This window comes from Xyrauchen texanus, chromosome 36 (assembly GCF_025860055.1).
Source record: "Xyrauchen texanus isolate HMW12.3.18 chromosome 36, RBS_HiC_50CHRs, whole genome shotgun sequence".
Classification (NCBI taxonomy): Eukaryota; Metazoa; Chordata; class Actinopteri; order Cypriniformes; family Catostomidae; genus Xyrauchen; species Xyrauchen texanus.
This window is the reverse complement of record NC_068311.1, coordinates 15,979,096-16,002,660: the sequence shown is the minus strand read 5'-3', so window position 1 is coordinate 16,002,660 and position 23,565 is coordinate 15,979,096. Positions and strand designations below refer to the sequence as shown.

General features: G+C 37.5%; 1 protein-coding gene across 1 annotated transcript in view; it reads right to left on the bottom strand.

Moving 5' to 3' along the window:
* taok1a (TAO kinase 1a) overlaps positions 1-20,672 on the bottom strand; it is a 37,228-nt gene extending 16,556 nt beyond the window's left edge. The window contains exons 1-6 of the mRNA XM_052107082.1: positions 20,277-20,672; positions 5,472-5,716; positions 4,697-4,768; positions 4,099-4,200; positions 1,308-1,353; positions 1,024-1,120 (exon numbers count right to left, since the gene is read on the bottom strand). Coding sequence (XP_051963042.1) covers positions 1,024-1,120; positions 1,308-1,353; positions 4,099-4,200; positions 4,697-4,768; positions 5,472-5,603 — 449 coding nt within the window. The 5' untranslated portion in view covers positions 5,604-5,716; positions 20,277-20,672. The remainder of the gene's footprint in view (positions 1-1,023; positions 1,121-1,307; positions 1,354-4,098; positions 4,201-4,696; positions 4,769-5,471; positions 5,717-20,276) is intronic.
* Between the last annotated feature and the right edge of the window lie 2,893 nt (positions 20,673-23,565).

The following is a 23,565-nucleotide window of genomic DNA, read 5'->3' as shown; positions in this document are numbered from 1 at the left end:
GGCCGATTGCACCAGCTATACGCAAGATTCAACTTAGCCTTAGTTGTGGCGTAAATGGGCACAAGTTGCAATTTACGCACCACTAAATATTTGAGCGTTATATTTATATTTCATATAATTTATTACAGCTGACAGTTACATGAGCAAACAAGGTTTCAACATCAACTGTAACATGATCAAACTTAAATTCACAGCTTTTTAACACTTCTGTGTACAAATTTGAAGGCTGTTTATTTGATAATCATATTATGCAACTACGCTTCACTTTACGGAGAGCTTATGACCTACTAGTTAAGTCTTGCCTTAAGAACAGGTGGTGTAACCACATTAAATTAAGCACTGACTTAACCCTTAGTGTGAACTTTACATTTCAAGTTAAGTGAGACCTTACACACAGCTGGTCCAACCCTACCCTGGAGCCTTTATTTTGGTGGAAAGCTGAAAGTGCATTGTGTATTTAACAGTTTGTTGCTCATTAAAATCACCTTTTATTGATCACCTTTTATTTTTTGATACCATGCCCCTTTTAAAATTTGTATAAAAACTATGTAGCAGTTCAAATGTTTGGAGATGCGTGAATAATACGATGCAGGTTCACACACTTTCACAATGCACATAAAATTCTCTGAGAGAACTTTAAAGTTTATATCATGATTACTGCATGAACAAAACAGCATGTCAATGGTTCCCCACAGACCATATAGTCATTGAATAAAATTGCAGCCTTTTGCGGTTTAATAATGAGATATGACAATACTGAGAGTTTATGTAATTTAATAATTGTGCAGCCCTGAAGAAACATTAAATTAGTCTAAAGATGCACTCTTTAGGAAACGTAGTGGCCAAATAAAAAGCACACTACAATCATCAGGATATTCACAATATTGCTTAATTTTATATCACCAACAAAATCAAATCAAGTCTTAGTTCTGTACACTTAATACAAGTGCAATTGGCAAAGAAAAGAGTGAGATCAAAGGCCAGGTTTGGTACTAATATTGGAAACACTACACTAACACTCACCTGTGAATCATGTTGTGGGAGTGGAGGTACGCCAACCCCAGCAAAGCACCATGAGTAATCGCTGCTATCTCCATCTCTTGTAAAGGTTTCTTGTGTACTATGAGAAGCAGAGTTGAAAAGCAAAAACAGGGTTTCTAGATGCCTCTCAGGAGATAAACTCTGTCAACAAATACTTCCATAAACAAATGCTACTTTGTGTTTGTAACCAGGGGCCGTGTATGTGGTCCACATATTTTTACAGCTAATGAGCACATTTAGTAAGCATCAAAAACATCAAAGCTCACCCTCTAGAAGATCTGAAGCGGACCCCAGACAGTACTCCATAACCAGCTAGAAAAATAGTGAGAGATGTGTTTCAGTACGTTTTGTACTAGGGGTGTAACGGTTTATCGTGGCGCGATGCATCGTGGTACAAAAATGTGAAGATGCATAATGTGGACATGGGCTGTTTTTTGTTTTTTTCTAAATGTAAATGCGTCTGTTCTATCCAATGCGCGAAACGTCCTACACTGGACACAAGGAGCTCTAAAATACGATTGCACACTAGCATCCACAGGTGTTGTACCATGAGTTCGGCTGAAAGTGAAACCAGGAGCGGGAGTGACACGCATTGTCAGCGTGACTTTCAAATGTAACTTTTCTTGATTCAGGCTTAGTTTAAAGAAATGTGAAACAAAACGAACTGTGAGTTCAGTATTGTGAACTGAACAGAATCGTGAGATGAGTACATTTTAAATACAGTACATGTAAGGAATAATGTACAGCCTGCTGGTCATTATCGCAAAATAAACCACAAAGTCTTATATCCCCGAAGGGGTTTATTTATTTTAAATTAAGATCTGGTGCATAATGTGGGACTTTTAACTATAAACAAGCTTAAAATACACCAGGGAATCTTATTTTGAAATGACAGAGAATTGGCTCCGTTGTAATGCACTAAATGCAAGTATTTACCAAATGTAGCTCACTGCAAAAAAAAATGTGTCTTGTTTTCCAGTAAAAATATCAAGAAATTCTTAAAACATGATTTATTTACTTGACAAGCAAACTGGCATAAGATTTTAAGTCTTGTTTTGAGAGAAATCTAATCAAGTCTGTGAGATTTATGCTTAAATCTAGAAAAATCTGTTTGTCAGTGGGGTAATAGATTGGCACAGAATTTTGCAGATAGCTGATAGTTCCTTGAATTATCTGCAACAATTAAATCGGTAAAACAGATATATCATTCTACCTCTTCTAATTACTAGTTGGTTACTTGTCATAAAATAAATGGACAAGAAGTAGTGAAGAGTTTAAATTATGTAATGTGAAAAGGCCACAGAAATCAATCTGTGGACTTTTTTCTCGCATAAAATAACAAACTCAAATCATTACTTCTTGTCCACGAGAGACATAAAACTAGTACAGCCAAGGACAACAGTCAATTCTACAGTTTAGCGGCCATCACACAAAATACACTGCCTGACCAAAAAAAAAAAACGTTGCAATCTCTAATATTACTTTGGACCACCTATAGCTTTGATTACAGCACGCATTCGTTGTGGAATTGTTTCGACAACGTTACGCAACGTCACAACATTTATTTCCCTCCAGAGTTGCATACATTTTTGGCCAAGATATTGTTGATGGGAGAGTCGAATCACTCCGTAAAGTCTTCTCCAGCACATCCCAAAGACTTACAATAGGGTTAAGGTCAGGACTCTGTGGTGGCCAATTCATGTGTGAAAATGACTCCTCATGCTCCCTGAACCACTCTTTCACAATTTGAGCCTGATGAATCTTGGCGTTGTCATCCTGGAATAAGCCCATGCAGTTAGGGAAGAAAAAAGCCATTGATGGGATAACCCGTTCATTCAGTACATTCAGGTAGTCAGATGACTTCATTTCACTGAATGAATGAACATCATATTTATAAAGTGCTTTTCTGACACTACACTCAAAACACTTTACACAGTGAACAGGGGACTCCCCTCACCCACCACCAGTGTGCAGCATCCACATGGATAATGTGACGGCAGCCATAGTGCGCCAGTATGCTCACCACACACCAGCTATTGGTGGAGAGGAGAGAGTGGAGTGATAGAGCCAATTAATAGATGGGGATTATTAGGAAGCCATGACTGATAAGGGCCAATGGGGGAATTTGTCCAGGACACCAGGGTTACACCCATAATCTTTTCGAGAAGTGTCCTGGGATTTTAATGACCACAGAGAATCAGAACCTTGGTTTAGCATCTCATCCGAAGGATGGTGCCTTTTTACAGTATAGTGTACCCATCACTATACTGGCGCATTAGGGCCTACACAGTCTACAGGGTGAGCACCCCTGCTGGACTCCCTAATACCTCTTCCAGCAGCAACCTAGTTTCCCCAGGAAGTCTCCCATCCAGGTACTCACCAGGCTCAACCCTGATTAGCTTCAGTAGGCAACCAGTCTTGAGCTACAGGGTGATATGACTGCCTAGCACACAATGTTGCTGAGCCAAGACCTGACCAACTGCAGCAACCCCAGATCATAACACTGCCTCGAGAGGCTTGGACAGTGGGCACTATGCATGAAGGGTGCTTCATTTCATGCGCTTCCCTTCTTAACCTGATGCGCCCACCGCTTTGGAATAGGGTAAATCTGGACTCATCAGACCACATGACCTTTTTCCATTGCTCCACAGTCCAATCTTTATGCTCCCTAGTGAATTTATGTAGTTTTTTCCAATTAGCCTCACTAACAAGTGGATTTCTTGTGGCCACAAAGCCGTTTAGTCCCAGTCCTGTAAATTCTCATCGTACTGTGCAAGTGGAAATGCTCTTACTTTCACTATTAAACATAGCCGTGAGTTCTATCATAGGCTCTTAAGTATCTGCTTGTTTAAATCCAAACGGCAACTTTCTTTGGGCCAGGCAGTGTATTTGACTGCAGAATGCTGCAACAATCAGAATCAAGTATTCCTTAGTGCCATGTAATAAATACAGGAAACAAAAAAATAAAACACATTATTTTCAGGATTGCCTGTGATTTACTCTGTTTACATAAGTTTGTGTGATCATGAATGTTGCTGGAAGAGTTGGATTTCTTACCCATGCTGTGTGCTCTCGCAGGTAGCATCCTTTATACTCTATACTGTTTGGATGTTTTATCCTCTGAAGGAATTTCACCTCCTTTATTATATCTTGCCATTTCTGTAAAAATTCAAGGCAGAATTCATTAGAACAGAATAAGTTCCACATATGGAACACATCACAATACAACAAGACCTGCATTCAGCTACGCAAAGAAAACTCCCTTTTTGATTGGCATGAACATGAAAAATACTTGAACCCTGATTAGAAGATCAGGTTACAAAGACATAAGGCAATTTATCATCAAACAACTTTAAAAAGTTGCCAGTCTTATTATGTAAAGATGAGGCTCGTATAAACAATCAATTGAGCCTCATTTTTCTTCTTTGCCTCGAAGACGAAAGATAGTTATGGTCCTCTGCGGTCACCTCACTAAACCTTTAACACACCCATTGGTGTATAGAAAAAGACATAGTGCGTCAGAGCTCTGATTAAATAATGAATCATGGGATATATGCATCAGGCAGCAGTCTGAAGGAAGACACAATCAAATAAATAAAAAAAGAGTGATTGTGCAATAACATGAGAAATTTTATGGGGAACTTTTTATTTTTACCTCATTGGACTGTTTCCCGCTGTATGACATTTTCTTGATGGCCACCACCTCTGAGGTCCGCACATCCCGTGCCTGTAAAAACGTAAATAAGTAAAGAATTATTAAGTTTTCTCATATGTAGTGTTTTCTCACAGCCTAAAAATTATCCAAATGATTCAGTCTTTTCCAAAGTGAAGATTTCTTTACATATTGAAGTACACAAATGGTATTTGTTTGTTTTGGAAGAATAAAGTGTTGTTATTATATCTGCTGTCCATTCTAAAAATGTGAACTGGTGGTTAAATTAATGGTTGAAGAGCAGATATACAAACATTAAGAGAAGAGTGAATATTTTTTGTATGAAGTTCTCAAACTTGTTCACTCAGTTCTTTATGGCATGAAGAGGAAAATAAGTGGGTTCTGCTACTGCTAAACAATTCATTTGATCATACTTTAATCTGTAAATAGCTTAAATGGAAGAGGCATGGCACTAGCAATGCCAAAGTCATGGGTTCGATTCCCAAAGGAACAAGAGATAAAAGTAATACCTTGAAATAAAGAGAAAATAAGTAGGTTCTTGTTTAACTCTACAATGCATTGTATTCATGCTTACTAAAATAGCTCAACTGGTAGAGCATGGTGCAAGCAACTCCAGGATCATGGGTTTGATTCCCAGGGAAGACACAAACTGATCAAATGTATACCTTCAATGCACTGCATGTTGCCTTAGATAATAGCTGCTGTTTAATGCTTAAATGTACTTCAAAAGGTATGAATAAGATGCAATGACACTCACAAAGTATACAGCGCCAAAACTGCCATGACCGATCTCCCTCAGGTCTGAGAAGAGCTTTTCCGGGTCTTCTTTAAAGAAGAGCTCAGCGATATCGGGGTCCTTCAGACTCCCCGCGCGAACAGCGTTGGGCATGCTGGGAGGGGGCAGGGCCTGAGCCGCAGCCGCCAGTCACTATCTGGGTCTGCGACGTGACAGCCCCCACTGATGGCTCATCTGCAAGACAGCGGCCTCATATGGACCAACACCTGACCGGAGAGAGAGGGAGAGAGAAAGAGAGAGATTAATTGTCATGGATAAATGTGGGTGAGAAAAATTCTATGCCAATAATGCCACCAAATGGAACTGTAAAAAAACGACATTGTTTTCAAACAGATTTCTCGAATACTCCACCCTCTTTTATTTATCAAAAAAAACATATATTTCTACCCCAAACTATTGGTCGAACAAATGTTACTCTGTCAGATGGTCGGGATGCTCAAACAAAGTATATTTTTATAGCACCATATAGACAATGTTTACAGTCTTGAAGAAACGTACAATAAATTGATTACTAACACAGAAGTGTTGTCACAGACCCAAAATTTATTTAAGTAGTCGGTCCCGATACCAGTGAAATTTCACAGTTCTCAATACCAATTTCGATTTCACAGCAAAAATATGCTAATATGATATTGTGCTATTAATCACATCCGTTTAGCATATTTAAATGTTACATTTCAATGACAATAATAAAGTAAAAGTAATGCACGTTTCCTTCAAGTGTTTCTCAATCAAGTATGCATTGCTTAAATGTTTTTAAGAAGCACCCTACTGATATCTGTTTTCATTGTTTCCCAAATTATCTTTTCCTTTTTATTATTATGATTATTTTTTAGAACTCCATATTTAAGTTTAATTTAATTGCAAAATCAAAATGTGTCTAATCAATTAATTCTTACATTTTTAACAAGAAGTGAAAACATAACTTTTCAACATGTCATAGATTTTTTTTGGTGCAAAACTTTAATTCAACAGCAGTCTTATTTGTGATATATTTCTTTGTTATTATTATTATTATTATTACATTTTACTATACAGTTGTAATATATTTCTCACACAGTTTCTTCAATTTCAGGTTTCTAGCTTTTATTTTGAATCTGTGCTTTTATTAAGATGTGTGTTTTTTGACGGAAGCTTTTTCTGGATAAACAGTTCGAGACATGGTCCAGTGTGATCAATGAAGACTTCAGTCATGTCTGGAATCTCATCTCTTTAAACTGGCCTTTGAGTCTGACAAATGAAATGTAGGACAAAGGTTTTGGAGTGTTTGTATTTGGTGATTTACTGGTGTTTGTGTATATGGTTATCTATACATTTTATGTTTTAAATTGTATTACTGTGAAGCACTTTGATCAACTCTGTTGTTTTAAATGCTATATAAATAAAGTTGAGATTAAAACACAAATACTGGGATTTAATTATATAAATATATAGTTTACATGTGTTGTGTGGATTACGGTGTGTTCACATATTCTCTGTGAGGGGGCCGTGAGCGGCGCGTTTTCGTTTTGGTCCGATTACTCTGTTCCCACTGCGTGAGGTGCGAGCTGACGTGTCTCAGAAAAATCCCAGACGCGGTAGTGAGCAGATAGTTTATTTATTTTTGCCACACAGCTCATGCTGAGCTCAGTGGCTCTGGGTGCAGTACAACACTAAAATGATCAGGAGATTATAGAAAAGACACAAAAGCAAACCAAAATTATTCAAACCGAACCTATAGAACACTACAAATTATATGTCTACATGCAAGTAAGCTAAAAAAAAATAACTTCATAAAAGAAAGAATTAATAAACTCCCGGACCTTTTGCCATTCTGTGTATATAGGTGTACAGTATAGGTAGAACATTAACCAATCACAACCACTATACTAATCAATTAGCGATGCGTGAAGACATTTCCCTGCCAGTTGCCAAATATATGATTTTTAGTCACAAAGCAAAATTTGGTTGGAAATGAGAGTTATTTGCTCTCGGTCAATTGCTTTTGAGAATCGATATCGAATGGACAATTAATAAAAAAAAAAAAAGACTAATAGAAAAATATTTGCTTTTTGTCCAGACCTACTGCACGCGCTGGCGCTACTACTGCCAATACCACAAATAAACAGTTTATAACGTTTGTGTCATCGTATCCAGTGTAGACAGCCTCAAGTCCCATCAACGGACATGTCTGGTGTAGACAGGTTATTATAGTTGTCTCTGCGTAGTGTGCGTGCATATATATATATATATATATATATATATATATATATATATATATATATATATATATATTTATATATATATATATATATATATATATATATATATATACACACACACACACACACACACACACACACAGTACTTTTCAAAGGTTTTAGGCACTTTTGAAAAATGTTGCATAGTGAGGATGTCTTCAAATAAAATGAAATAAATAGTTTTAATTTATCACTTAATGTCATACAAAGTCCAGTAAACATAAACAAAAGCTAAATCAATATTCAGTGTGACCACATTTGCCTTCAAAACCAAACCTTCTTGAGAATTTGCCATAGTTCTTCTATCAATTTAGGCTGTCTCAATTGCTTCTGTCTCTTTATGTAATCTCAGACAGACACAATGTTCTGTTTGGGAGTCTAACATTTATATTTCCTATTGACACACTAAAGCTGAAGATATAAATAACCATCTTAAGACAAATGCTTTTGTGAAACATCTTATGTGCCTAAAATTTTGCACAGTACTGTATATAAAGTAACACATGTCATCTTTAACACTCTGCTATGACTTACTGACAGTGGGAGAAATATTCTGTTCACAAGAAATGACTTGCTCAAAGTGCTGTATGCAGCAAAACTGCCCAGGCTGATGCACTGGCGTTGTGCATTACAGCATATGTGGTCACTGTGCAGAACAGCAAGTTCCTCTTCTGTTACTCAGAGAGAGGGAGAAAGGAAGTGTCAGGAGACACCTGGGAGCTGCAGTCACAACACCACTGGCCCTCCCAATCTCACAACTCCAGCTCTGTCTCCACAGCCCACAGCTTCCTGTGGTCAAGTCTTCTGCTTTACTCAAAATGACTCTGACCATGTCCAGACATGTCCTATCCAGAACCCTATCCAGGCTATTCTTTTAGTGTCACAGGATACAGGGACAAGGGATGTGCAAATCTAGATATATTTTCATAATCATCTTGTTGGTAGGTTTTCTAATGGGGCATTCTTTCACATAGCAAAAAAAATAAAATGGTTCAAAACATAGTGGTTTTGAGCCACATTATTAAATGTTTAAGTGTTGTTAACGATTATTAGGCTAAAACTTCACACACCATGCTTATGGCACAAGACACTATCCAAGACACAACACAATGGCCAAATATGTCTTTCTGTATGTGTACCAACATTTAAAAAACGTTTTATTTCACAAATCAATCATTGTCCCCACATTGTTCAGAGCAGGCAATCTGAAGGCTGAAAGAAGACTCAAAATGTATTGCTCAAAGACAATACATTTGTTACAAAAGTGCTGCTTAAAGGTGCAGTATGTAAGTTCATTAAGTGAACTGCAGCCAGCTATCTAGTGCTCGTGCACACACTCCATAGGGACACGAGCATCGACCAAAACAATGACGTAACGTACAAAGAGGCTGAACGTGTTTCACCGGCATCATGCTGACAGATGAGGTACCATAATTAAAATTACAAAGTTATGATTGTTAAGACTGTATATTATACAGATAATTAAATATAATATAATTGTATTATATTTGACTCTCCAGTGCTGGAACAGGGTTAAAACAAAGTGTGGATATAGGCTGACTGTTCGAGACTGTAGTTTGAAGTAATCACTTTTCTTTGCATGATACATTGACTGCATTTATACGACAGCCTATGTCGGCATTAGCTAGTTAGCCAGCTTTATCAATAGCTGTTAGCTATGGCTGCAACTAATGATTATTTTTATAATTAATTAATCTAACGATTATTAGATCGATTATTCGCCTATTCGGCGATTATTGCAACAATTAATCATTAGCTCTTAACCGATTATTCAGCTTGTGCCCGACTTAAAAGGTTGTATTAAATGTGCTTACTAACAATATAGATGACAAAATTATCTTTTAAAAGTACCTTTAAATGACATTCACTGCATTAAAGGGAAAAATACTTTAAGTTTAATTCAGTAAAGAAAAAAACAACTAATGTTATCAAGTGTTTTTGTCTTGTTTTCCATTTACAATTGTCTAAAAATTTAAAAAAAAAATAAAAAGATGCATTCACTTTAGAAGCAGCATATAAGATATTTAGACTTGCTTTAAGAGAATGTATCTTAAATATACATCATTAACATTAGCAGCAGAACTAAGAAAATAAATATGCCATTGAATAATTTTTGAATTATAACAAAACTGTACAATGTATGCTTAAAGTATTTTTGAACACTTATATAAGATTTGCTTCAACTTTTGCAACTATTACTTTAAGTTTTTACCAAGTACTAAAAAATAAACCCGAAATAAACAAGCATACAATAGAAAGAATAAAAAACAATTTCCAAACTAATGTGCAAAGTGCTCTCGTATTAATAAAACTGCATATTGCCATTTTTCTTCACGATAAGAAATGCACAGTGGCTTATATTATGATTAAATAAATTGCGAGCAATCGACGTTCTAATCTAGCTGCATCAAGCGTCCGCGCTCGAGGGATGAGCGACCCCGAGGCAGAGTCTCTCTCAGCCGGGTGCAGTTTCAATCTCTCCCCCTTAGATCAGGACATTTGACGTTAAATGAGATCAAACGACTATTCGACAATGAAAATCGACATTTTTTTATTTTCGGCGTTGCCGCTAATGTCGACTAATCGTTTCAGCCCTACTGTTAGCTAAATTTGGTGGATGATGACTGCAGCCGTTTATAAAATGGTCCGCACATGGGGGCTGCCATGTAAGAATCTCATGACAAGCCAAATAATACTCGCTTAATCTCAGTAACCATCCTGTCATTTATACCGGCAATCATGCTTTCTAGATATCGGCATCAGTCGTTGAAATACACATATCGGTCAACCACTACCCCAAACCCAAGAAGAGGCACTATACCCTTGACTTGAGTAATCCTTAGCACCTCATGTTACTCCAGAGGGACTGTCCCAGTTAAAAACATCTACTGTATGGGACTTTGGATAAATGCACCAACCAAAGATTCAACATTTTATGTTTAGATTTCATGTCTAATACAGATGATGTTATACAGTATATGGATAAAAAATAGGCTGGAATGTCCTTCATTGATGTAGGTGGGGTGGTTTAAGAAATAAGCGGCCAAAACTCAGAAGAGTGATCGCTTCCAGCACTGGTTACCATCTGAAGCCCAGCAACAACTTGCACATGAGTTTCCATGACAACAGCATCTCTGAGCCAATGGCCATAAGGCTGACAAACTACCCTCTCAGAATGCACTCTCAAAAGATATTTATCGGCTTACGTGCATGACTGACTATCTGACAGAGCAATATAATGAGATATATCATGACAACTGGTCCACAGCTGTACAGATCTGGACGAAGCATTTCAGACTGAGATAAGAGCCACATGCCTTGAAATCTCTCTGCATTTGTGCTGTGGATTTATTTGGCCCCATTACTATTCCAAATGCAAACCCAATGAGTTTGCATAACTATGTCACCTTCACTGGAGTTAGCAAGACTCCTGGATTGACACACAGACAAAGTGAAAGACTAAAATCTAAACTTGAAAGTAATGTGTAATTATTTGGGCATTAAAATACTTATTCCCTTTTCCAGTGTAATATGCAGAGTAGGGCTGCAACTAACGATTATTTTGATAATCGATTGTTAGAACGATTATTCGACCATTCATTGGTTATTGCAACGATTAATTATTAGCTCTTAACCGATTATTCAGCTTGTGCCCTGACATAAAAGGTTGTATTAAACGTGCTTACTAACAATAAAGAGGACAAAAATAGCTCTAAATGACATTCACTAATTTAAAGGGCTAAAGGAATTAAGTTTAATTCAGTAAAGAAATTAATTGCAAAAAATCTTGTTATTATCGAATGTTTTTGTCTTGTTTTCTATTTAAAATGTACCTTGTTAAAGGAGTTTTAAATACTTATATCTACCCTCTCTCACCTTTCTGTTAATTTAAATATTTTGTGGAATTTGATTATTTTCCACGGCACACCTGACAAACTTTCGCGGCACACAGTGGTTGGGAAACATTGAGCAAGAGATTCGTAGTTTGATTTTCTAGAAAATGTAAACACTGTGGAACTATCAAAAAAATTTTTATTTTTTTTTTAAGCATCCCAACTTGCCTGACATAGCAACATTGGCTCAGCCAATGGCATGAGCTTAGTGTGGGCTAGCCGTTTTTCTGAACAATGAGAGATGCCGGAATACCTGGGAAACCTGTCTGATAACAGTTATTACCTTAGCAATTTCGTTTGGTGACACTAGTGGTGCAAAAATAACAAACTTTAAGAAGCTATACGCCACCATCATAAAACACAATGATTACATCTGTTGGTTAAGTGAGATTAGACATAATTGAGCAAAAGAATGGCCGGCTCAAACAAAAGACTGGATTGGGATCCACGAAATGGATATTACACACAAATTTGTCCATGCTTGAGCCAGTTATAATGATAACACTAAACATCACAGCATTACAACTTAACTTGAACTCTACAATGACACAACCTATTTTTTATAATTAATTAATGCAACTGCCCTGCATTCCGAGCTGCTTCTTTATTAGTAAGCAGCATCAAACTATAGCCACGCAGGAATGACCTCATTCTAAAATAGTGCTTTGTTTGTTGCTTGAGCTTGCTGCTCCCCCCTCAGAGCACTGCTCAGATGATCGGCTGCACAGACACAATGCTGAAAGCACAGGGCTGATGTCTCAGTCACAAGACTGGCCAGAGCTCCGGCCTCCCACCATACCAGCTGCTTCACACACAACCACTACACTCTCTCTGCCTGCACAAACATGCACCAGTAAACCCACTCAAATCACACCAAGCCGTACACCTTTACACACACTTCAGGACTATAAATAAAGTGCCAACAACTATATCTGAAATTGCTCTGCATGTATGCAAAATCGTGCACTATTTTGGGTGTCAGGCACTTTTAAGGGTTGTCTGGACTCTTGGAAAATGTCTATATGTAGGTCTATATATTCTGACACTAATTACATTCAATGCACTTGTGCATTGTGCAATAACTGTAGTGGCTGTAGACAGACATATTAGCCAAGTGTTTGGCCATTTTGGGATTATTAGCATCGTTGATAACAATGCCAGCTTGGCTGATTACTAGAAATGGTAGTTGGCCTTCGTGCCAGTTCCAAAAGGTTCTGACCTTGGTAATGGATGTTTATAAATATTATTTGAGATAATTCTGATGTAAAAATAAACGTTCATTTAATTAATCTTTCTTTATTTTAAAGGGGACTTATTATGCAAAATTCACTTTTACATGGTGTTTGAACATAAATGTGTGTGTACACAACCACCCTACAATGTAAAAAGTCCACCCACTCCTCTTTCTTATATTTCTATTAATCAAAAACAGTGTGTCAAAATGAATGGTTTTTGTTTCTGCTCTAAAGTGATGTCACGTTAGAGCAGGCCTCGACCCACGACTGGTGACGGACTCCACCCTATTATCATTGATCCTCCCCTGAGTGATCTATACACAGTCCAGCATTTTTTTCCATGCTGGAGCAGATACAGTGAGAAGAAAAATGTCTCAGCTTCGTAAGCGACATAAGTGTTGTTGGCTGTAAAAGTGAACATAAGAGTCTTCATGTACTCTCTGCATAAGAGCCACTGAAGATGCTGTGGACAAGTTTTGTTTTTGAAGGAAATGTGCCCCAAAACATACCAAAATCTGTGTGTTTGTGCAAATCATCTTACACCAGACTGCTTTGTGAACGAGGGTCAAAATAAAGCAGGATTTTAAAAAAATGTTTCTCAAGCATGGATCAGTACCAAGTTTTTGTGTTCCAGCTTTATATCCTGAAGATGTAAGTATCACACTTAATATTTTGTGAATGTTTGCAAATTGCCTTTTTGAAAGTCCTTGTTTGCTGATTCCACGGCTAATGCAGCTAAAGTTACCATTGTCTCTGATTGTATTCACAGAGTCCAGGTATTCATACATATATGGATGAACTCCGGTATTTACGCTGTCAGTAATATTTGTTCTGATTTGTTGTTGCTGTAATATCAGAAGCCCTAGCTGTAAAGGCACAGCCCTCTTTCAGAAAGGGGCGGTAAAAAAAAAAGAGACAAAAAAATAAAAATATAAAAATAAAATAATCTGTGTTTTTGATTCCACCCAAAAAGAGGCATTTACAACATGGTATAATAAATGATCCATGGGGTATTTTGAGCTGAAATTTCACAGACACATTTTGGGGACACCTAAGACTTATATTACATCTCGTAAAAAGGGGCATAATAGGTCTCCTTTAAGCATTACAAGGAATTTCTAAGGTAAGTCCTGTGTCCAAGCAGGTAGTTCCCTCATTTGCAAGTCAAACAATAGCAGAGGTCTGACCTAGCTTTAAGGCCTTTAATTTCCTCGCCGTGATCATCATTTTGAATTGAAACAATAGGACCTAACAAGCAATTCACACCTGGAGCAACCATTGGTCAGGTGACAAAACAAAGCTTTTTTTTAAGGTGAAAGTGTCGATAAGAAAAACCCTGACCAATAATATATAAGCTTTAGAACATGTGTCAGAAAACGTTACAGTTACCAGACCCAGAGCAACTGGTGCCAATAAAGCACAGAAAGATTTTTTGACCAACAGCATTAAACGTTGCAGTAACTCAAACAGTGTGGATGTGCATTTTAAGCTCATTTGCATCAAATGCCTTAAAAACTTAAATGTTTTTTTTTAGGGCTGAAATGATTAGTCAACAACGTTGACAATAAAAATATTGTCAACAAAAATTTTCGTTGTCGAATAGTCGTTTGATAAAATTTCATGTAACATGAGATCACATTAAACTCTAATGAAGAGAGCAGCACTGCAGCTCACACCTGAATGAGGAGAGCAAGAATTACAGTTCACAGTCCAGATGCATTCTAAACTTTCCAAACAGCTTCAAGTGATGTAGATCGCAAATTATGAGGGAATTATAATGCAAAAATAGAAAGTAAGTAAACACAGAAGCACTCTTGTTGTGGAATAAGTGGACCTGAAGCAAAACTTGAGTGTCGACCGTCTTTAAAGGAAACACCCCGACGTTACATCTTAAATGCAGTTATAGCGTTAAAGTTCAAACAATACGGAAGCAGATCATGCAAATAAATACAAACTCCGAAACTGGTATTTTTCTGTGTGATCAGTGACTCTTCTATGAGTTGCGTGAATGTCCCAATCTAAGGGGGAGGGATGGCAATGGCAAACATTCGCTTGGCTTTCTATGGGAAAGGAACATTCGTCTGTGATTCACCTCTCATAATAGCTTCACAATTGGTGTGAAAAGGCCTTTAGAGAGTGCTTTTTATTAGATTGTTATGAGAGACATGAAACTTGAACAGTATAGGACAGTGAATTATAAGGTTTAGTGATCATTATTACAGTTACAGTTTAGAGGTCAAATAAGGAATTTAACAATAGTGGTTCTGAATGGTTTCATTACAAGCTCAGCATGATGGAAGTCATAACTTCCAGGTCAGTGAGATTAATTCAGTAACTGCTCTGATTGAAGTGTTTTTGATTCACACACACAAAAAAAGGTCATAAAAGGCAATATATTAAGAATCGGTCAAGACTGAACTGGTCATGCTGTGTGTTTTGTGCAATAGATTCAAAAGGAACCGGCTCATAAGAGTCATTAGTTCGGGAAACAAACTACACTGTTCACACTGTGTGTTTCGTACAATAGATTAAAAGGAACCGGCTAATAATATTCATTTGTTCAGGAAGCGGAAAGAACTGGTTCTCTATCTCCAACCCCAGACATTTAGGGCCCTATGATTTCCGCGATGTGGAAAGCATGGAAGGAATCATGAAATCCAGTCATAAAATCAATTTAAAATAAATAAAAATAAAAAAATAAAATCATGATATGCCCTAGTATGATGATTAAACCACAGAAGATTTAATTAAATATACAGTCTGCATGTTTTAAAGTGAAGCGTGAAGCCGGCCGCTTATACACTTATAACACATCATTATAAACATCACTCACGTTCTGTGAATGTGTAGATGACAAAGAGCAGAGCACGTATTTACTGTGAAGCATGCAGCACATCCAGACTAATATATATATATATATATATATACACACACACAAACACACATACACAGTGCATCCGGAAAGTATTCAAAGCGCTTCACTTTTTCCACATTTTGTTATGTTACAGCCTTATTCCAAAATTGATTAAATTCATTATTTTCCTCAAAATTCTACAAACAATACCCCATAATGACAATGTGAAAGAAGTTTGTTTGAAATCTTTATATTAAAAATAAAAAACTATAAAAATCACATGTACATAAGTATTCACAGCCTTTGCCATGACACTCAAAATTGAGCTCAGGTGCATCCTGTTTCCACTGATAATCCTTGAGATGTTTCGACAACTTGATTGGAGCACACCTGCGGTAAATTCAGTTGATTGGACATGATTTGAAAAGGCACATTAAGCCAAATAGGACACTGCTTTTTCAGGAAGCAGGGCTTGAAATTAACTTTGTGGCTTCCAAAGTCACTCTATAGTTTGATGCTGTTAACTAATAAAGAAACACAGATCGGAATGCAAGGCGTTTCCTCTATATTGAAACACATTACAAAGCTTTGCTTCTGACAGTACAGCCTTTCTTGATGCTACTAGCTGCCAGATCCTTAGCATGTGACACATGACGAGAGACTGTTAAGGGCAGGACTTTGAAAGAAGGAACAAGATGACACCCCATCATGCCATTCAACAGACACAAACAGCAGGAATGTGGCAGGACAGGACAACACAACAGGAGGCCAGGAATTCCCAATGCATCTTTTGCTTTGTTCAGTGATTATGTAGTTCCTGTTCACTCTGTTTGTGTGCTAATTGTGCTTCAAATCTCTGATGAACTTATTCCAGTGCTAATCAGCTCTTTAAGATAACATATACATTATTAACTCCTTTCTTCATTTCCTTCAGCATTAGAATTTCTTATTTTCCAATGCTCTGACAAGTTTAAAAAAAACTACAAAAGCCAAGCAAGGCGAACAAAGCAATTTTAGAATCAGGAATGTATGAAAAGCTGTACTACAACCTGTGTTTGTTACGGTGAAATAAGGAAATACATAGTAAACAAGAATGGCTATTTCTTCACGCCATTTAAGGGATTAAGAGAAAGCGTTTTTACACCCCCTGGTTTCTCCAAGAGACACTATGTAATGTAAACACATAAGCACCGTTCTAACAGGTTTTTAAGGAGTGTGCATGTGCATGAACAGACCGGATAACAACGTCATAGGATGGAGCCCAACAAGTTAACACACTGGAAAGAATTCAACATTTCTGGGAGTACAGTGGGAAAAGCACTTGCACTATAAACTATACACAGCAATGTTAGATGGTCCCTCACATCTGATTATATGCATTAGTACATTGGGGAATCCTGGAGTTTTACACAAAAGGGAAATTCCACTGTTGAAGCGCAATTACACTGCAAGTTGTGATAGAATGTTACAGAAACAAACACTGCAACAGGGGAATAAAATAGTAAACTCTTCCTCAGATGCCATGTTTGCCATTTACACAAGCATCATGGGGAAATTACTTGTTGTGGAGAAAGCTGCTTACTGACCGTGCCACATGTATAATGGAGTAAAGAGTACACCGCTTCAACAGTGCATGTAAACAGGAATGCCACTGTCCTGCAATACGCCGCTTTCTGGTGTCCATGTAAACATAGTCAGTATTGATGGCCAACCTATTATTATCCTACACTAAATATTTCGAGAGACATTTATATTACAATTAAGACTATAAGTACTAGACTATGGCTTTGACTAGGAATGATGATTATGGAATTATTCTTAGGAAATAACTTATGCTCTCTTTAATCAAGTATTACATCACACTTTACATTTAGAATGTACATGGGAGGAATGTCTTGGGAAACTCCACTGTCCAAGCAGGGAGTTCCTTCATTTGCTAGACAAACAACAGCAGAGCTTTGACCCAGACCCTTTATGAGGACAGAGCTTTAAAGATGCTGTCCTGTGTTGCCAGTGCACTGCTGTGTATTTATAAACACAGAATATGACCTTGTTAGTGATTAGGCCCTGTGTTCTAGCTGCTGCACCTGTGTAGATAATTTAATCCTAAATAGTACCACAGACAATTTAGCTGACCATTCAAACAGCAATTGTTCTTTGTAATTAATATAATGTTTATGAAGTCAAGTAATTAATAAAATTATTAAAAAATCTATTTAAACCGTGTAGTTTTCCATATTCAAATTTTGACTTTCCCACATTTGGAAATCAGGAAGTTTATGTATGTATCGTGTTAAAAAGATACAAGTTGGCTATTTTGTTATATTTATAATCATTAAATATTAATAATCATAATTACACTACAGTTTTGGATCTGTTATGGAACTATTTTCATAGCAGAGAAAAGAAAATAGACCAAATAACTGTCTACATGGTGTCTATAGTGCAAGTTATCGATTTTAAGTTATAAAATCAATATCACACTCAAAACGATGCTGTTGTACTGAATATCAGCACAGTTGTGATTCGGCCATGGGTACAAATCAGCTGTGCTGATATTCAATGACATGCACAGCCATCAGCAGGGGAAGGAGGATACAAATTAAACTGATCTTTTTTATTAGTAGTACTTATTGGTATTCAAGCATTTTCTTTTATTATTTCCATTTCCTAATTTTTTCATTATCATCACAAATAATAGCCAATTATAGACACCAATGTAAAATATCTACTGTCCGTCACGTTCGCTTGTACATTAGGTATCCCAGACTTTTCCTAAGAGGGAAACCCAACTATTGCAGCGCAATTCCGCTGCAGGTTGTGATAGAAAGTTACGGAAACAAACACAGCAACAACTCTGGAAATGAAGCGAAGCAACGGAGAATGAAATAGCGAAGTCTTCCCCAGATGCCATGTTTGTTATTTACACAAGCGTTGTGGAGAAATTCCATTGCTGTGGAGAAAGCTGCTTACTTACCGACCCACATGTATTTGGTAGTAAAGAGTACACTACTTAAATAGTGCATGTATACAGGAACGCTGCATTCTGTCCATGTAAACGAAGCCAGTAATGGTGACATATTTCTTTTATAGTAGCTACTTCAAAGGCTCTGTCCTTGGGAGTGAGTACGGAATAGGGATGTTCACTTTCAATTGGAATTCACCCCTACATGCTATAGTGCGCACTGTAACAGGCACCCCCAGTGTCCAAAGGCTAGCTCCCCTGCAGCCCCCCTTCTGTGAACGGCACTGCTGATATTCAATACAACAACACGATTGCGAATGCGCTATTGCTTATTTTAATGCTCTCCCTAACCAGCTATATATTAAGAAATCTGAGCCAATCACCATCCTGCAAGAGAATGGGATGCATGGAAAGCACCAAAAGTGATAGACCGGAGAAAACACAATGCTGGAGACAAACTTGTGTTAGTCACTTGATGACATCAGTGATAATCAGAAGTCTGATAACAGATGGACGTGGGAGTGGAGACCCCAAGGGCTCAGCGTAAAGGATGCTATGTGGCGAGAGGACAGAGGCCCAGATTTAAGTGGCAGCAATGAGGTCAGAGAAAGACAATCACGGTGGAGAAAGCAGTCAGTGTCTCTCAACAACAGAAGCACTATTCAGGCTCTCGTTCACATACCACCAGTTTGCATGTTTATGCGCAATTCAAAGCCATAAACAAATGCAACAGGCCACTGTGGCAGAGCTTCATTGCATTCGAATCACTGCAGCCATTTCCTTCGTGGGAGCGCAAGCTCAGAATGACAGCAGGAAAATGTAGACCTAAAATAATGTACAAGACCAGAGATAAAGCAATGGCAATTAATGTCAATGTGAGCCTTTAATGAATCACCATATCGACAACAATAAATGCAGCATGCAATTGAAAGACAGGTTTCCTACAACAAGGAAACTTCCTGACATTAAACAACAGGGCTATCCATCATAATCATTGTCTATACATCTCAACTGCATGACTCAACTGTACAAATACATCATCTAATTAAATAGCTGTTTACACCAATACATCAGCATAGTGTACAACCAGGTACGTCACACTGTACAGGATGAGTGTGCTTTTAAGTAGTCTAAGACCATTAAATCGATATAATCTTAGTGACATAAATGATCATAATGTAAATGAGTGTTATGACCAACTCTAGATTTGACAGCAGGGGTGAGCCCTTATTAACACTAAATAATCTCAGCGCTAAAATAAATAAATAAATAAATACTTAAACAACATACACAAGTGCCTTTCTACAAGATGAAATATAAGGATTAGCTGTTAACAGTGGGTTCATGAAGTTGCATCACCTGCAGCCGAAACTTCTACAACTTGGGTGGAAACTAACTTGTCTCAAAACTGTGCCACCATGTTTAATGTTTACTAACTGAAATGGGTGACACCCTACAGATAACAGCTAACATAAAGTTCGGTTGTGTTATTAAAGACACGAACTGTTTATTTTGACATGAACTTTAAAGTTAGCAGATGCGCTAACAGCTCACTTACCCTTCCAATAGGCCAGAATGAGCAGCCAGCCAGAGCAAACTCCTCCTAGCACAACAACAACAAACCCAGAAGACAGAAACACGCCTATCGAACCAGAATCAGTCCCAAAACAACTTATCGGTCTCTGTCAAGCATGAGTGTTCGGTGTAGAAACTCCTCCAGCCCGGTGTTGGTTAACGGTGGCCCCGCAGATCTTCACCCTCCCGGGCTGCTGCTGCTTGATAAAGATGGCGTCCGAGACAGATCCACTCCCTGACGGCTTAAAAACAGAGTTACAACACTATCCCTTAAAACGCCGTACCCGAACATACACCGAGATCGCACATCAAATTCTGTGTGAAACGTTGAACGCTGTTGTTTTTGATTCAGTGTGTTTGAGCAGTTGGGTGATGATCATGTTGTGGTGGTGGCTGTGATTTTTTTTTTCTCTATGCCCTCCTCTACTGATGTCCGATTCGCAATCGAGTCATTCATGTGAAAAGATTCTATGTATGATTCATTCGAACCGATTCGCAAAGCGTTTATGAATCACTCGACTGTGAGAAAAAGCTTGTTCATGTTTAAAAAAAGCATTTGATTTAATCTATATAATTTAAAAAATATATATAAAAAAAGATTTTAGTACAAAAGGTGGAAAATGCAGCGAGGGGTGCTTTTGTAAACACACACAAAAATAAATGTAACAACGATTGGCACTGTGTGCAGGTGTATTGATACATGTTGTTTTTAATGTTAAAGGTGCAGTAAGCGATTTTTAATGGAATGGTATGCATAAAATGCTCATTCTCCCTGAAAGGTAACATTGAAATAAATGTTCTATGACATCCCACAGGTCTCTGTTACAGCTGTGTAAACAGCAAATAAAAATGTGTCCGCTGACACAGACATATATTTGATCAGCCAATCAGAACACATTGATGGGCTTTCTGACTGTCGATCATTTTGTGAGGTCTCATAGTGTTGTAGTTGAATCGGAACGTTACATTTTAATTTCATATTCAGATTCATCAGCTGTCAACTGAGGGAGCTATTTTTCTATTGTTATGTTTGATAACCATGAGACAATGCGCTGCTGCTCAAGTTTTTGGTGAAATCTCAACTCTTCTGTAAGAAGGGGGCGTGTCTAATTTAATGGCTCAATCTCGTAGAAGTTCCAGAACGACTAAATCTCCTTTTAAACTTGACACAGCATCTAAAAACGTTACGCTGTCCTGCACGAGACAAAAGTCAAAGTCGTCCGTCTAGCTCACCATAGAAAAACAATTGAAAAACAGCACTTATGGAATCAAACGGCTCCATGTGTTAAGTTCACACTGCAGCGACACGCAGCAACAAAAACGACGGTGACCGGATGTGGGCGTGTACAGCAACGTGACAAAGTTGAAAAATGTTTAACTTTATGCAAATCAAGAGCGACTTTCAGGAGCGACAGCCAACATGAAAGAAGATGGTAGAGCTCATGTGATCCTAATATTTTAATAATAATATTAATTGTAAAGAAACAGTGCTATTTAGACTCTCCATACACACCACTACACGACAAAGTAGCTGGCAGTGTGAACGCAGCTTTACTGCTCAAACGATTCGATAAATCGTCTTCTTGAACCGGTTCATTAAACCAAACCGATTCGCTAAAATGATTCGCTGCCCTTCGCCTCTCGTCCTGGTTCCTGGAACGCCAGTTCCGCTCTTCCAAATGTGAAAAACTCCCACTGGCCACAAGAGACTATAATAAATATCTATTAAGATATATATATATATATATATATATATATATATATATATATATATATATATATATATATATATATATATATATATATATGCGGTGTAGCAATGTTGAAGACTTCTCTGCACCATTGCTGGGTGTATCCATTTTTGTTGGGCTGCCAAAACCAAAAAGGCAAAGTTGAGCACTTTCACTGAATGCCATTCTTATTTTCTTGGAGAAGTATTAGTATTGTGATATTCCATGAAAATATTTGATACATTATAATGTTAACTGCCATATGGCTGTTTTGAAGAGGTAAACACAGATGAAATCAGAGAGAAAATGTAATTGAACATGATTCCTGGAATATAAGTGGCTGTGCATTATTTTAAATTGTTAAATGCACCCATTTTAAGTTAAATTGACACTTAAAATAAACAATGTCACCATTTGATGATTTCTTCTCAAATAAATTGTAATGATTATTTATTTATTACAGTCTAAAGTTTGAAAACCCACCAACATACACTCAGATTGACTGGATGGACATGAAGATGACAAGTGGAGCAGAACTCAAAATTCAAATAAAAAAAGCTTGCCTCTTGCATAACAATGCATATCAGCAGAATTTAAGCCTAAAATGAACAAAGCAGTAGGTTTTCTTGGTATTGTTCAGTATTGTAATCACCACTGCTATGGACCAGAGGTTAAAGGGGATCCCTGGGCAAATTTATTACTGTGATGTCAACAAGCCTGCAAGCAACCAATTGGTAAACAGAGCAGAGAATCAGAGCTCTGGGTTGGTTCAGAAGCCACCATCTTTCCCAGCCAATGGGAGAACAGGAGGCTGTCACTGTATCCAGGCGAACAGAGGGTTTTGAGGCTTATGGAGCCTGTTTTATGAATGGGATTTAAAGAGCCATGCTTCATTTGGTTGATTTCATTAAAGAGTCACTGTGGTATAATGATTTAACACAACAACAAAGAAATTGTCTAGGGGCTGCATGACCCAGTTGACATCTCATTGAATATGGATATGGAACATTTAAAATAGGCTTTTTGTGGAGGGAATGATTTATGATCTCCTCATATAATTATTTTTTTTAAAACAGACTCTTAGCTAGACCTCATTGGAGGGCAGATTTGTTTGTTTTATGGGTTTATTGAAATGAAAATATAAGACAATAATGTTCATAAGCTTGCACCAGAAAGTGCTAAATTTAAATAGTGCAAATGTGAGGCAAGCCTGTCCTGCCCAGAGGGTAATGAGAAGTTCATTTGTGCTTTGTCTCTACCATTTCCTGGGGAAATTAGAGAATTAGCCCTTCTACCCAGCTTACAGTCAGATTTATTTATTTTTTTTGTGCATTTTATTTATAGAAACATGTATAGTGAGACAAAGCAGGAGAGAGAGAGAGCGAGAGAGCGAGAGAGAGAGAGAGAGAGCGAGAGAGCGAGAGAGAGAGAGAGAGAGAGAGAGAGAGAGAGAGCGAGAGAGAGAGAGAGAGAGAGAGAGAGAGAGAGAGAGAGAGAGAGAGAGAGAGAGAAGTGTGAAATAGAATCAGGTTAAAACAAAAG